Source organism: Calonectris borealis, unplaced genomic scaffold (genome assembly GCF_964195595.1).
Source record: "Calonectris borealis unplaced genomic scaffold, bCalBor7.hap1.2 HAP1_SCAFFOLD_33, whole genome shotgun sequence".
In the NCBI taxonomy this organism is placed as follows: Eukaryota; Metazoa; Chordata; class Aves; order Procellariiformes; family Procellariidae; genus Calonectris; species Calonectris borealis.
Window position 1 is genome coordinate 1,276,956 of NW_027441449.1, and position 15,186 is coordinate 1,292,141.

The 15,186-nt window shown below is 50.3% G+C and overlaps 1 protein-coding gene across 1 annotated transcript in view; it reads left to right on the forward strand.

The window, feature by feature from the left end:
* LOC142076126 (uncharacterized) overlaps window positions 1–1,821 on the forward strand; it is a 132,361-nt gene extending 130,540 nt beyond the window's left edge. Inside the window, exons 3-4 of the mRNA XM_075138509.1 lie at window positions 1,222–1,601; window positions 1,702–1,821. Coding sequence (XP_074994610.1) covers window positions 1,222–1,601; window positions 1,702–1,821 — 500 coding nt within the window. The remainder of the gene's footprint in view (window positions 1–1,221; window positions 1,602–1,701) is intronic.
* The last annotated feature ends 13,365 nt before the right edge of the window (window positions 1,822–15,186 follow it).

The window sequence follows — 15,186 nt, forward strand, 5'->3', positions numbered from 1 at the left end:
GCTCTGGTTTTGTTCCTCGGGCTCTTGTTTTCTTCCTCGGTTTCTGGTTTGGTTCCTCGGGCCCTGGTTTTATTGCACGGGCTCTGGTTTTGTTCCTATGGCCCTCGTGTCGTTCTTCAGGTCCTCCTTTTTGTCCTTGGGCTCTGGTTTTGTTCCTCGGGCTCTGGTTTTCTTCCTCAGGATCTGGTTTTGTTCCTCGAGCTCTGGTTTTGTTCCTTGGGCACTGGTTTTGTTCCTCGGGCTCTCGTTTTCTTCCTCGGACTCTCGTTTTGTTCCTCGGGTTCTGGTTTTTTTCCTTGAGCTCTGGTTTTCTTCCTCGGGCTCTGGTTTTCTTCCTCAGGATCTGGTTTTGTTGCTCGGGCTCTGGATTTCTTCCTCGAGCTCTCGTTTTTTTCTTCATGCCCTAGATTTGTTCCTCGGGCTCTGTTTTTGTTCCTCGGGCTCTGGTTGTGTTCCTCGGGATCTGGTTTTGTTCCTCGAGCTCAGCTTGTGTTCCTTGGGCTCTGGTTTTGTTCGTTGAGCTCTAGTTTTGTTCTTCGAGCTCTGGTTTTGTTCCTGGGGCTCTGGTTTTATTTCACGGGCTCTGGTTTTCTTCCTCAGGCTCTGGTTTTGTTGCTCGGGCTCTGGATTTCTTCCTCGAGCTATTGTTTTTTTCTTCAGGCCCTAGATTTTTTCCTCGGGCTCTGTTTTTGTTCCTTGGGCGCTGGCTATGTTCCTCGGGCTCTGGTTTTGTTTCTCGAGCCCTGGTTTTGTTCCTCGGGCTCTGGTTTTCTTCCTTGAGCTCTGGTTTTCTTCCTCGGGCTCTGGTTTTCTTCCTCAGGCTCTGGTTTTATTGCTCGGGCTCTGGATTTCTTCCTCGAGCTCTCCTTTTTTTCTTCATGCCCTAGATTTGTTCCTCGGGCTCTGTTTTTGTTCCTCGGGGGGTGGTTGTGTTCCTCGGGCTCTGGTTTTGTTCCTCGGTTTCTGGTTTGGTTCCTCGGGCCCTGGTTTTATTCCACGGGCTCTGGTTTTCTTCCTATGGCCCTCGTGTTGTTCTTCAGGTCCTCCTTTTTGTCCTTGGGCTCTGGTTTTGTTCCTCGGGCTCTGGTTTTCTTCCTCAGGATCTGGTTTTGTTCCTCGAGCTCTGGTTTTGTTCCTTGGGCACTGGTTTTGTTCCTCGGGCTCTCGTTTTCTTCCTCGGACTCTCGTTTTGTTCCTCGGGTTCTGGTTTTGTTCCTTGAGCTCTGGTTTTCTTCTTTGGGCTCTGGTTTTCTTCCTCAGGATCTGGTTTTGTTGCTCGGGCTCTGGATTTCTTCCTCGAGCTCTCGTTTTTTTCTTCAGGCCCTAGATTTGTTCCTCGGGCTCTGTTTTTGTTCCTCGGGCTCTGGTTGTGTTCCACGGGCTCTGGTTTTGTTCCTCGAGCTCTGGTTTTGTTTCCTTGGGCACTGGTTTTGTTCCTCGGGCTCTCTTTTTCTTCCTTGGACTCCCGTTTTGTTCCTCAGGTTCTGTTTTTTTTCCTTGAGCTCTGGTTTTCTTCCTCGGGCTCTGGTTTTCTTCCTCAGGCTCTGGTTTTATTCCTCGGGCTCTGGATTTCTTCCTCGAGCTCTCGTTTTCTTCTTCACGCCCTGGGTTTGTTCCTCGGGTTCTGTTTTTGTTCCTCGGGCTGTGGTTGTGTTCCTCGGGCTCTGGATTTCTTCCTCGAGCTCTCGTTTTCTTCTTCAGGCCCTGGATTTGTTCCTCAGGTTCCGTCTTTGTTCCTTGGGCTGTGGTTGTGTTCCTCGCGCTCTGTTTTTTTTCCTCGAGCTCTGGTTGTGTTCCTTGGGCTCTGGTTTTGTTCCTTGAGCTCTAGTTTTGTTCTTCGAGCTCTGGTTTTGTTCCTGGGGCTCTGGTTTTCTTTCACGGGATCTGGTTTTGTTCCTCAGCCTCTGGTTTTATTCCTCAGGCCCTGGTTTTATTCCTCGGGGTTTCCTTTTGTTCCTCGGGCTCTGCTTTATTTCCACGGGCTCTGGTTTTGTTCCTCGAGCTCTGTTTTTGTTCCTCGAGGGCTGGTTTTGTTCCTTGGGCTATGATTTTCTTTCTCGGGCTCTGGCTTGGTTCCTCGGGCCCTGTTTTTTTGCCTCGGGCTCTGGTTTTCTTCCTCGGGCTCTGGTTTTCTTCCTCGGTTTCTGGTTTGGTTCCTCGGGCCCTGGTTTTATTCCACGGGCTCTGGTTTACTTCCTATGGCCCTCGTGTTGTTCTTCAGGTCCTCCTTTTTGTCCTTGGGCTCTGGTTTTGTTCCTCGGGCTCTGGTTTTCTTCCTCAGGAACTGGTTTTGTTCCTCGAGCTCTGATTTTGTTCCTTGGGCACTGGTTTTGTTCCTCGGGCTCTCGTTTTCTTCCTCGGACTCTCGTTTTGTTCCTCGGGTTCTGTTTTTTTTTCCTTGAGCTCTGGTTTTCTTCCTCGGGCTCTGGTTTTCTTCCTCAGGCTCTGGTTTTGTTGCTCGGGCTCTGGATTTCTTCCTCGAGCTCTCGTTTTCTTCTTCGCACCCTGGATTTGTTCCTCCGGTTCTGTCTTTGTTCCTCGGCCTGTGGTTTTGTTCCTTGAGCTCTGGTTTTCTTCTTTGGGCTCTGGTTTTCTTCCTCAGGCTCTGGTTTTGTTGCTCGGGCTCTGGATTTCTTCCTCGAGCTCTCGTTTTTTTCTTCAGACCCTAGATTTGTTCCTCGGGCTCTGTTTTTGTTCCTCGGGCTCTGGTTGTGTTCCACGGGCTCTGGTTTTGTTCCTCGAGCTCTGGTTTTGTTCCTTGGGCTCTGGTTTTGTTCCTCGGGCTCTGGTTTTCTTCCTCAGGATCTGGTTTTGTTCCTCGAGCTCTGGTTTTGTTCCTTGGGCTCTGGTTTTGTTCCTCGGGCTCTCGTTTTCTTCCTCGGACTCTCGTTTTGTTCCTCGGGTTCTGGTTTTGTTCCTTGAGCTCTGGTTTTGTTCCTCGGGCTCTGCTTTATTTCCACTGGCTCTGGTTTTGTTCCTCAAGTTCTGGTTTTGTTCCTTGGCACTGGTTTTGTTCCTCGGGCTCTCGTTTTCTTCCTCGGACTCTCGTTTTGTTCCTCGGGTTCTGTTTTTTTTTCCTTGAGCTCTGGTTTTCTTCCTCAGGCTCTGGTTTTGTTGCTCGGGCTCTGGATTTCTTCCTCGAGCTCTCGTTTTCTTCTTCGCGCCCTGGATTTGTTCCTCGGGTTCTGTCTTTGTTCCTCGGGCTGTGGTTGTGTTCCTCGGGCTCTGGTTTTGTTCCTCGAGCTCTCGTTGTGTTCCTTGGGCTCTGGTTTTGTTCCTTGAGCTCTAGTTTTGTTCTTCGAGCTCTGGTTTTGTTCCTGGGGCTCTGGTTTTCTTTCTCGGGCTCTGGCTTGGTTCCTCGGGTCCTGGTTTTTTCCTCGGGCTCTATTTTTGTTCCTCGGGCTCTTGTTTTCTTCCTCAGGCTCTGGTTTTGTTCATGGAGGGCTGGTTTTGTTCCTCGGGCTCTGGCTTGGTTCCTCGGGCCCTGGTTTTTTGCTTCGGGCTCTGGTTTTGGTCCTCGGGCTCTGGTTTTGTTCCTCGGTTTCTGGTTTGGTTCCTCGGGCCCTGGTTTTATTCCACGGGCTCTGGTTTTCTTCCTATGGCCCTCTTTTTGTTCTTCAGGTCCTCCTTTTTGTCCTTGGGCTCTGGTTTTGTTCCTCGGGCTCTGGTTTTCTTCCTCAGGATCTGGTTTTGTTCCTCGAGCTCTGGTTTTGTTCCTTGGGCACTGGTTTTGTTCCTCGGGCTCTCGTTTTCTTCCTCGGACTCTCGTTTTGTTCCTCGGGTTCTGGTTTTGTTCCTTGAGCTCTGGTTTTGTACCTTGGGCTCTGCTTTATTTCCACTGGCTCTGGTTTTGTTCCTCGAGTTCTGGTTTTGTTCCTTGGCACTGGTTTTGTTCCTCGGGCTCTCGTTTTCTTCCTCGGACTCTCGTTTTGTTCCTCGGGTTCTGTTTTTTTTTCCTTGAGCTCTGGTTTTCTTCCTCGGGCTCTGGTTTTCTTCCTCAGGCTCTGGTTTTGTTGCTCGGGCTCTGGATTTCTTCCTCGAGCTCTCGTTTTCTTCTTCGCGCCCTGGATTTGTTCCTCGGGTTCTGTCTCTGTTCCTCGGGCTGTGGTTGTGTTCCTCGGGCTCTGGTTTTGTTCCTCGAGCTCTCGTTGTGTTCCTTGGGCTCTGGCTTTGTTCCTTGAGCTCTAGTTTTGTTCTTCGAGCTCTGGTTTTGTTCCTGGGGCTCTGGTTTTCTTTCACGGGCTCTGGTTTTGTTCCTCAGCCTCTGGTTTTATTCCTCAGGCCCTGGTTTTATTCCTCGGGGTTTCGTTTTGTTCCTCGGGCTCTGCTTTATTTCCACGGGCTCTGGTTTTGTTCCTCGAGCTCTGTTTTTGTTCCTCGAGGGCTGGTTTTGTTCCTTGGGCTATGGTTTTCTTTCTCGGGCTCTGGCTTGGTTCCTCGGGCCCTGTTTTTTTGCCTCGGGCTCTGGTTTTGTTCCTCGGGCTCTGGTTTTCTTCCTCGGGCCCTGGTTTTATTCCACGGGCTCTGGTTTTCTTCCTATGGCCCTCGTGTTGTTCTTCAGGTCCTCCTTTTTGTCCTTGGGCTCTGGTTTTGTTCCTCGGGCTCTGGTTTTCTTCCTCAGGATCTGGTTTTGTTCCTCGAGCTCTGGTTTTGTTCCTTGGGCACTGGTTTTGTTCCTCGGGCTCTCGTTTTCTTCCTCGGACTCTCGTTTTGTTCCTCGGGTTCTGGTTTTGTTCCTTGAGCTCTGGTTTTCTTCTTTGGGCTCAGGTTTTCTTCCTCAGGCTCTTGTTTTGTTGCTCGGGCTCTGGATTTCTTCCTCGAGCTCTCGTTTTTTTCTTCAGGCCCTAGATTTGTTCCTCGGGCTCTGTTTTTGTTCCTCGGGCTCTGGTTGTGTTCCACGGGCTCTGGTTTTGTTCCTCGAGCTCTGGTTTTGTTTCCTTGGGCACTGGTTTTGTTCCTCGGGCTCTCGTTTTCTTCCTTGGACTCCCGTTTTGTTCCTCAGGTTCTGTTTTTTTTCCTTGAGCTCTGGTTTTCTTCCTCGGGCTCTGGTTTTCTTCCTCAGGCTCTGGTTTTATTCCTCGGGCTCTGGATTTCTTCCTCGAGCTCTCGTTTTCTTCTTCACGCCCTGGGTTTGTTCCTCGGGTTCTGTTTTTGTTCCTCGGGCTGTGGTTGTGTTCCTCGGGCTCTGGATTTCTTCCTCGAGCTCTCGTTTTCTTCTTCAGGCCCTGGATTTGTTCCTCAGGTTCCGTCTTTGTTCCTTGGGCTGTGGTTGTGTTCCTCGCGCTCTGTTTTTTTTCCTCGAGCTCTGGTTGTGTTCCTTGGGCTCTGGTTTTGTTCCTTGAGCTCTAGTTTTGTTCTTCGAGCTCTGGTTTTGTTCCTGGGGCTCTGGTTTTCTTTCACGGGCTCTGGTTTTGTTCCTCAGCCTCTGGTTTTATTCCTCAGGCCCTGGTTTTATTCCTCGGGGTTTCCTTTTGTTCCTCGGGCTCTGCTTTATTTCCACGGGCTCTGGTTTTGTTCCTCGAGCTCTGTTTTTGTTCCTCGAGGGCTGGTTTTGTTCCTCGGGCTCTGGTTTTCTTCCTCAGGATCTGGTTTTGTTCCTCGAGCTCTGGTTTTGTTCCTTGGGCACTGGTTTTGTTCCTCGGGCTCTGGTTTTCTTCCTCAGGATCTGGTTTTGTTCCTCGAGCTCTGGTTTTGTTCCTTGGGCACTGGTTTTGTTCCTCGGGCTCTCGTTTTCTTCCTCGGACTCTCGTTTTGTTCCTCGGGTTCTGGTTTTGTTCCTTGAACTCTGGTTTTGTTCCTCGGGCTCTGCTTTTTTTCCTCGGGCTCTAGTTTTGTTCCTCTAGTTCTGGTTTTGTTCCTTGGGCTATGGTTTTCTTTCTCGGGCTCTGGCTTGGTTCCTCGGGTCCTGGTTTTTTCCTCGGGCTCTATTGTTGTTCCTCGGGCTCTTGTTTTCTTCTTCAGGCTCTGGTTTTGTTCATGGAGGGCTGGTTTTGTTCCTCGGGCTCTGGCTTGGTTCCTCGCGCCCTGGTTTTTTGCCTCGGGCTCTGGTTTTGTTCCTCGGGCTCTGGTTTTCTTCCTCGGTTTCTGGATTGGTTCCTCGGGCCCTGGTTTTATTCCACGGGCTCTGGTTTTCTTCCTATGGCCCTCGTGTTGTTCTTCAGGTCCTCCTTTTTGTCCTTGGGCTCTGGTTTTGTTCCTCGGGCTCTGGTTTTCTTCCTCAGGATCTGGTTTTGTTCCTCGAGCTCTGGTTTTTTTCCTTGGGCACTGGTTTTGTTCCTCGGGCTCTCGTTTTCTTCTTCACGCCCTGGGTTTGTTCCTCGGTTTCTGTTTTTGTTCCTCGGGCTGTGGTTGTGTTCCTCGGGCTCTGGTTTTGTTCCTCGAGCTCTGGTTGTGTTCCTTGGGCTCTGGTTTTGTTCCTGGAGCTCTAGTTTTGTTCTTCGAGCTCTGGTTTTGTTCCTGGGGCTCTGGTTTTCTTTCACGGTCTCTGTTTTTGTTCCTCAGGCTCTGGTTTTATTCCTCAGGCCCTGGTTTTATTCCTCGGGGTTTCCTTTTGTTCCTCGGGCTCTGCTTTATTTCCACGGGCTCTGGTTTTGTTCCTCGGGCTCTGGTTTTCTTCCTCGGGCTCTGGTTTTATTCCTCCGTCTCTGGATTTGTTCCTCGATCTCTCGTTTTCTTCTTCACGCCCTGGGTTTGTTCCTCGGTTTCTGGTTTTGTTCCTCGGGCTGTGGTTGTGTTCCTTGGGCTCTGGTTTTGTTCCTCGAGCTCTGGTTGTGTTCCTCGGGCTCTGCTTTATTTCTATGGGCTCTGGTTTTGTTCCTCGAGCTCTGTTTTTGTTCCTCGATGGCTGGTTTTGTTCCTTGGGCTATGGTTTTCTTTCTCGGGCTCTGGCTTGGTTCCTCGGGTCCTGGTTTTTTCCTCGGGCTCTATTTTTGTTCCTCGGGCTCTTGTTTTCTTCCTCAGGCTCTGGTTTTGTTCATGGAGGGCTGGTTTGGTTCCTTGGCTCTGGCTTGGTTCCTCGGGCCCTGGTTTTTTGCCTCGGGCTCTGTTTTTGTTCCTCGGGCTCTGGTTTTGTTCCTCGGTTTCTGGTTTGGTTCCTCGGGCCCTGGTTTTATTCCACGGGCTCTGGTTTTCTTCCTATGGCCCTCTTTTTGTTCTTCAGGTCCTCCTTTTTTGTCCTTGGGCTCTGGTTTTCTTCCTCGGGCTCTCGTTTTCTTCCTCAGGCTCTCGTTTTGTTGCTCGGGCTCTGGATTTCTTCCTCGAGCTCTCGTTTTTTTCTTCAGGCCCTAGATTTGTTCCTCGGGCTCTGTTTTTTTTCCTTGGGCTCTGGTTGTGTTCCACGGGCTCTGCATTTGGTCATTGAGCTCTGGTTTTCTTCTTTGGGCTCTCGTTTCCTTCCGCAGGCTCTGGTTTTATTGCTCGGGCTCTGGATTTCTTCCTCGAGCTCTTGTTTTCTTCTTCACGCCCTGGATTTGTTCCTCGGGTTCTGTCTTTGTTCCTCGGGTGTGGTTGTGTTCCTTGGGCTCTGGTTTTGTTCCGCGAGCTCTGGTTGTGTTCCTTGGGCTCTGGTTTTGTTCCTTGAGCTCTAGTTTTGTTCTTCGAGCTCTGGTTTTGTTCCTCAGGCTCTGGTTTTATTCCTCAGGCCCTGGTTTTATTCCTCGGGGTTTCGTTTTGTTCCTCGGGCTCTGTTTTATTTCCACGGGCTCTGGTTTTGTTCCTCGAGCTCTGGTTTTGTTCCTCGAGGGCTGGTTTTGTTCCTTGGGCTATGGTTTTCTTTCTCGGGCTCTGGCTTGGTTCCTCGGGTCCTGGTTTTTTCCTCGGGCTCTATTTTTGTTCCTCGGGCTCTTGTTTTCTTCCTCAGGCTCTGGTGTTGTTCATGGAGGGCTGGTTTTGTTCCTCGGGCCCTGGTTTTATTCCACGGGCTCTGGTTTTCTTCCTATGGCCCTCTTTTTGTTCTTCAGGTCCTCCTTTTTGTCCTTGGGCTCTGGTTTTGTTCCTCGGGCTCTGGTTTTGTTCCTCAGGATCTGGTTTTGTTCCTCGAGCTCTGGTTTTGTTCCTTGGGCACTGGTTTTGTTCCTCGAGCTCTGGTTTTGTTCCTTGGGCACTGGTTTTTTTCCTCGGGTTCTCGTTTTCTTCCTCGGACTCTCGTTTTGTTCCTCGGGTTCTGGTTTTGTTCCTTGAGCTCTGGTTTTGTTCCTCGGGCTCTGCTTTATTTCCACGGGCTCTGGTTTTCTTCCTCGAACTCTGGTTTTGTTCCTTGGGCACTGGTTTTGTTCCTCGGGCTCTCGTTTTCATCCTTGGGCTCTCGTTTTGTTCCTCGGGTTCTGGTTTTTTTCCTTGAGCTCTGGTTTTCTTCCTCGGGATCTGGTTTTCTTCCTCAGGCTCTGGTTTTATTGCTCGGGCTCTGGATTTCTTCCTCGAGCTCTTGTTTTCTTCTTCACGCCCTGGATTTGTTCCTCGGGTTCTGTCTTTGTTCCTCGGGTGTGGTTGTGTTCCTTGGGCTCTGGTTTTGTTCCGCGAGCTCTGGTTGTATTCCTTGGGCTCTGGTTTTGTTCCTTGAGCTCTAGTTTTGTTCTTCGAGCTCTGGTTTTGTTCCTGGGGCTCTGGTTTTCTTTCACGGGCTCTGGCTTTGTTCCTCAGGCTCTGGTTTTATTGCTCAGGCCCTGGTTTTATTCCTCGGGTTTCGTTTTGTTCCTCGGGCTCTTCTTTATTTCCATGGGCTCTGGTTTTGTTCCTCGAGCTCTGGTTTTGTTCCTCGAGTACTGGTTTTGTTCCTTGGGCTATGGTTTTCTTTCTCGGGCTCTGGCTTGGTTCCTCGGGTCCTGGTTTTTTCCTCGGGCTCTATTTTTGTTCCTCGGGCTCTTGTTTTCTTCCTCAGGCTCTGGTTTTGTTCATGGAGGGCTGGTTTTGTTCCTCGGGCTATGCCTTGGTTCCTCTGGCCCTGGTTTTTTCCTCGGGCTCTGATTTTGTTCCTCGGGCTCTGGTTTTCTTCCTCGGTTTCTGGATTGGTTCCTCGGGCCCTGGTTTTATTCCAAGGGCTCTGGTTTTCTTCCTATGGCCCTCGTGTTGTTCTTCAGGTCCTCCTTTGTGTCCTTGGGCACTGGTTTTGTTCCTCGGGCTCTGGTTTTCTTCCTCAGGCTCTGGTTTTGTTGCTCGGGCTCTGGTTTTATTCCTCAGGCCCTGGTTTTATTCCTCGGGGTTTCGTTTTGTTCCTCGGGCTCTGTTTTATTTCCACGGGCTCTGGTTTTGTTCCTCGAGCTCTGGTTTTGTTCCTCGAGGGCTGGTTTTGTTCCTTGGGCTATGGTTTTCTTTCTCGGGCTCTGGCTTGGTTCCTCGGGTCCTGGTTCTTTCCTCGGGCTCTATTTTTGTTCCTCGGGCTCTTGTTTTCTTCCTCAGGCTCTGGTGTTGTTCATGGAGGGCTGGTTTTGTTCCTCGGGCCCTGGTTTTATTCCACGGGCTCTGGTTTTCTTCCTATGGCCCTCTTTTTGTTCTTCAGGTCCTCCTTTTTGTCCTTGGGCTCTGGTTTTGTTCCTCGGGCTCTGGTTTTCTTCCTCAGGATCTGGTTTTGTTCCTCGAGCTCTGGTTTTGTTCCTTGGGCACTGGTTTTTTTCCTCGGGCTCTCGTTTTCTTCCTCGGACTCTCGTTTTGTTCCTCGGGTTCTGGTTTTGTTCCTTGAGCTCTGGTTTTGTTCCTCGGGCTCTGCTTTATTTCCACGGGCTCTGGTTTTGTTCCTCGAACTCTGGTTTTTGTTCCTTGGGCACTGGTTTTGTTCCTCGGGCTCTCGTTTTCTTCCTCGGACTCTCGTTTTGTTCCTCGGGTTCTGGTTTTGTTCCTTGAGCTCTGGTTTTCTTCCTCGGGATCTGGTTTTCTTCCTCAGGCTCTGGTTTTATTGTTCGGGCTCTGGATTTCTTCCTCGAGCTCTTGTTTTCTTCTTCACGCCCTGGATTTGTTCCTCGGGTTCTGTCTTTGTTCCTCGGGTGTGGTTGTGTTCCTTGGGCTCTGGTTTTGTTCCGCGAGCTCTGGTTGTGTTCCTTGGGCTCTGGTTTTGTTCCTTGAGCTCTAGTTTTGTTCTTCGAGCTCTGGTTTTGTTCCTGGGGCTCTGGTTTTCTTTCACGGGCTCTGGTTTTGTTCCTCAGGCTCTGGTTTTATTCCTCAGGCCCTGGTTTTATTCCTCGGGGTTTCGTTTTGTTCCTCGGGCTCTGCTTTATTTCCACCGGAACTGGTTTTGTTCCTCGAGCTCTGGTTTTGTTCCTCGAGGGCTGGTTTTGTTCCTTGGGCTATGGTTTTCTTTCTCGGGCTCTGGCTTGGTTCCTCGGGTCCTGGTTTTTTCCTCGGGCTCTATTTTTGTTCCTCGGGCTCTTGTTTTCTTCCTCAGGCTCTGGTTTTGTTCATGGAGGGCTGGTTTTGCTCCTCGGGCTCTGGCTTGGTTCCTCGGGCCCTGTTTTTTTGCCTCGGGCTCTGGTTTTGTTCCTCGGGCTCTGGTTTTGTTCCTCGGTTTCTGGTTTGGTTCCTCGGGCCCTGGTTTTATTCCACGGGCTCTGGTTTTCTTCCTATGGCCCTCGTGTTGTTCTTCAGGTCCTCCTTTTTGTCCTTGGGCTCTGGTTTTTTTCCTCGGGCTCTGGTTTTCTTCCTCAGGATCTGGTTTTGTTCCTCGAGCTCTGGTTTTGTTCCTTGAGCACTAGTTTTGTTCCTCGGGCTCTGGTTTTCTTCCTATGGCCCTCGTGTTGTTCTTCAGGTCCTCCTTTTTGTCCTTGGGCTCTGGTTTTGTTCCTCGGGCTCTGGTTTTCTTCCTCAGGATCTGGTTTTGTTCCTCGAGCTCTGGTTTTGTTCCTTGGGCACTGGTTTTGTTCCTCGGGCTCTCCTTTTCTTCCTCGGACTCTCGTTTTGTTCCTCGGGTTCTGGTTTTGTTCCTTGAGCTCTGGTATTCTTCCTCAGGCTCTGGTTTTGTTGCTCGGGCTCTGGATTTCTTCCTCGAGCTCTCGTTTTCTTCTTCACGCCCTGGATTTCTTCCTCGGGTTCTGTTTTTGTTCCTCGGGCTGTGGTTGTGTTCCTCGGGCTCTGGATTTCTTCCTTGAGCTCTTGTTTTTTTCTTCAGGCCCTAGATTTTTTCCTCAGGCTCTGTTTTTTTTCCTCGGGCGCTGGTTGTGTTCTTGGGCTCTGGTTTTGTTTCTCAAGCTCTGTTTTTTTTCCTCGGGCTCTGCTTTATTTCCACGGGCTCTGGTTTTGTTCCTCGAGCTCTGGTTTTGTTCCTTGGGCACTGTTTTTTTCCCTCGGGCTCTCGTTTTCTTCCTCGGACTCTCGTTTTCTTCCTTGGGTTCTCGTTTTGTTCCCTGAGCTCTGGTTTTCTTCTTTGGGCTCTGGTTTTCTTCCTCAGGCTCTGGTTTTGTTGCTCGGGCTCTGGATTTCTTCCTCGAGCTCTCGTTTTCTTCTTCGCGCCCTAGATTATTTCCTCGGGCTCTGTTTTTGTTCCTTGGGCGCTGGTTGTATTCCTTGGGCTCTAGTTTTGTTCCTTGAACTCTGGTTTTGTTCCTCGTGCTCTGCTTTATTTCCACGGGCTCTAGTTTTGTTCCTCGGGCTCTGGTTTTCTTCCTCGGGCTCTGGTTTTATTCCTCCGTCTCTGGATTTCTTCCTCGAGCTCTCGTTTTCTTCTTCACGCCCTGGGTTTGTTCCTCGGGTTCTGTTTTTGTTCCTCGGGCTGTGGTTGTGTTCCTCGGGCTCTGGTTTTGTTCCTCGAGCTCTGGTTGTGTTCCTCGGGCTCTGCTTTATTTCTATGTGCTCTGGTTTTGTTCCTCGAGCTCTGTTTTTGTTCCTCGAGGGCTGGTTTTGTTCCTTGGGCTATGGTTTCCTTTCTCGGGCTCTGGCTTGGTTCCTCGGGTCCTGGTTTTTTCCTCGTGCTCTATTTTTGTTCCTCGGGCTCTTGTTTTCTTCCTCAGGCTCTGGTTTTGTTCATGGAGGGCTGCTTTGGTTCCTTGGCTCTGGCTTGGTTCCTCGGGCCCTGGTTTTTTGCCTCGGGCTCTGGTTTTGTTCCTCGGGCTCTGGTTTTGTTCCTCGGTTTCTGATTTGGTTCCTCGGGCCCTGGTTTTATTCCACGGGCTCTGGTTTTCTTCCTATGGCCCTCGTGTTGTTCTTCAGGTCCTCCTTTTTGTCCTTGGGCTCTCGTTTTCTTCCTCGGACTCTCGTTTTGTTCCTCAGGTTCTGGTTTTCTTCCTTGAGCTCTGGTTTTCTTCTTCGCACCCTGGATTTGTTCCTCGGGTTCTGTCTTTGTTCCTCGGCCTGTGGTTGTGTTCCTCGGGCTCTGGTTTTGTTCCTCGAGCTCTCGTTGTGTTCCTTGGGCTCTGGCTTTGTTCCTTGAGCTCTAGTTTTGTTCTTCGAGCTCTGGTTTTGTTCCTGGGGCTCTGGTTTTCTTTCACGGGCTCTGGTTTTGTTCCTCAGGCTCTGGTTTTATTCCTCAGGCCCTGGTTTTATTCCTCGGGGTTTCGTTTTGTTCCTCGGGCTCTGCTTTATTTCCACGGGCTCTGGTTTTGTTCCTCGAGCTCTGTTTTTGTTCCTCGAGGGCTGGTTTTGTTCCTTGGGCTATGGTTTTCTTTCTCGGGCTCTGGCTTGATTCCTCGGGTCCTGGTTTTTTCCTCGGGCTCTATTTTTGTTCCTCGGGCTCTTGTTTTCTTCCTCAGGCTCTGGTTTTGTTCATGGAGGGCTGGTTTTGTTCCTCGGGCTCTGGTTTTGTTCCTCGGTTTCTGGTTTGGTTCCTCGGGCCCTGGTTTTATTCCACGGGCTCTGGTTTTCTTCCTATGGCCCTCTTTTTGTTCTTCAGGTCCTCCTTTGTGTCCTTGGGTTCTGGTTTTGTTCCTCGGGTTCTGGTTTTCTTCCTCAGGATCTGGTTTTGTTCCTTGGGCCCTGGTTTTGTTCCTCGGGCTCTCGTTTTCTTCCTTGGGCTCTCGTTTTGTTCCTCGGGTTCTGGTTTTTTTCCTTGAGCTCTGGTTTTCTTCCTCGGGCTCTGGTTTTATTCCTCAGGCTCTGGTTTTATTCCTCGGGCTCTCGTTTTGTTCCTCGGGCTCTGCTTTATTTCCACGGGCTCTGGTTTTGTTCCTCGGGTTCTGGTTTTGTTCCTTGAGCTCTGGTTTTGTTCCTCGTGCTCTGCTTTATTTCCACGGGCTCTGGTTTTGTTCCTTGAACTCTGGTTTTGTTCCTTGGGCACTGGTTTTGTTCCTCGGGCTCTCGTTTTCTTCCTCGGACTCTCGTTTTGTTCCTCGGGTTCTGGTTTTTTTCCTTGAGCTCTGCTTTTCTTGCTCGGGCTCTGGTTTTCTTCCTCAGGCTCTGGTTTTATTGCTCGGGCTCTGGATTTCTTCCTCGAGCTCTCGTTTTCTTCTTCACGCCCTGGATTTGTTCCTCGGGTTCTGTCTTTGTTCCTCGGGCTGTGGTTGTGTTCCTCGCGCTCTGTTTTTTTTCCTCGAGCTCTGGTTGTGTTCCTTGGGCTCTGGTTTTGTTCCTTGAGCTCTAGTTTTGTTCTTCGAGCTCTGGTTTTGTTCCTGGGGCTCTGGTTTTCTTTCACGGGCTCTGGTTTTGTTCCTCATGTTCTGGTTTTATTCCTCAGGCCCTGGTTTTATTCCTCGGGGTTTCGTTTTGTTCCTCGGGCTCTGCTTTATTTCCACGGGCTCTGGTTTTGTTCCTCGAGCTCTGTTTTCGTTCCTGGAGGATTGGTTTTGTTCCTTGGGTTATGGTTTTCTTTCTCGGGCTCTGGCTTGGTTCCTCGGGTCCTGGTTTTTTCCTCGGGCTCTATTTTTGTTCCTCGGGCTCTTGTTTTCTTCCTCAGGCTCTGGTTTTGTTCATGGAGGGCTGGTTTTGTTACTCGGGCTCTGGTTTTGTTCCTCGGTTTCTGGTTTGGTTCCTCAGGCCCTGGTTTTATTCCACGGGCTCTGGTTTTCTTCCTATGGCCCTTGTGTTGTTCTTCAGGTCCTCCTTTTTGTCCTTGGGCTCTGGTTTTGTTCCTCGGGCTCTGGTTTTCTTCCTCAGGATCTGGTTTTGTTCCTCGAGCTCTGGTTTTGTTCCTTGGGCACTGCTTTTTTTCCTCGGGCTCTCGTTTTGTTCCTCGGGTTCTGGTTTTGTTCCTTGAGCTCTGGTTTTGTTCCTCGGGCTCTGCTTTATTTCCACGGGCTCTGGTTTTGTTCCTCGAACTCTGGTTTTGTTCTTTGGGCACTGCTTTTGTTCCTCCGGCTCTCGTTTTCTTCCTCGGACTCTCGTTTTGTTCCTCGGGTTCTGGTTTTCTTCCTTGAGCTCTGGTTTTCTTCTTTGGGCTCTGGTTTTCTTCCTCAGGCACTGGTTTTGTTCCTCGGGCTCTGGATTTCTTCCTCGAGCTCTCGTTTTCTTCTTCACGCCCTGGATCTGTTCCTCGGGTTCTGTCTTTTTTCCTCGGGCTGTGGTTGTGTTCCTCGGGCTCTGGTTTTGTTCCTCGAGCTCTGGTTGTGTTCCTGGGGCTCTGGTTTTGTTCCTCAGCCTCTGGTTTTATTCCTCAGGCCCTGGTTTTATTCCTCGTGGTTTCGTTTTGTTCCTCGGGCTCTTCTTTATTTCCATGGGCTCTGGTTTTGTTCCTCGAGCTCTGTTTTTGTTCCTCGAGTACTGGTTTTGTTCCTTGGCCTATGGTTTTCTTTCTCGGGCTCTGGCTTGGTTCCTCGGGCCCTGTTTTTTTGCCTCGGGCTCTGGTTTTGTTCCTCGGGCTCTGGTTTTCTTCCTCGGTTTCTGGTTTGGTTCCTCAGGCCCTGGTTTTATTCCACGGGCTCTGGTTTTCTTCCTATGGCCCTCGTGTTGTTCTTCAGGTCCTCCTTTTTGTCCTTGGGCTCTGGTTTTGTTCCTCGGGCTCTGGTTTTGTTCCTTGGGCACTGGTTTTGTTCCTCGGGCTCTCGTTTTCTTCCTCGGACTCTCATTTTGTTCCTCGGGTTCTGTTTTTTTTTCCTTGAGCTCTGGTTTTCTTCTTTGGGCTCTGGTTTTCTTCCTCAGGCTCTGGTTTTGTTGCTCGGGCTCTGGATTTCTTCCTCGAGCTCTCGTTTTCTTCTTCACGCCCTGGATTTGTTCCTCGGGCTCTGTTTTTGTTCCTCGGGCTCTGGTTGTGTTCCACGGGCTCTGGTTTTGTTCCTCGAGCTCTGGTTTTGTTTCCTTGGGCACTGGTTTTGTTCCTCGGGCTCTCGTTTTCTTCCT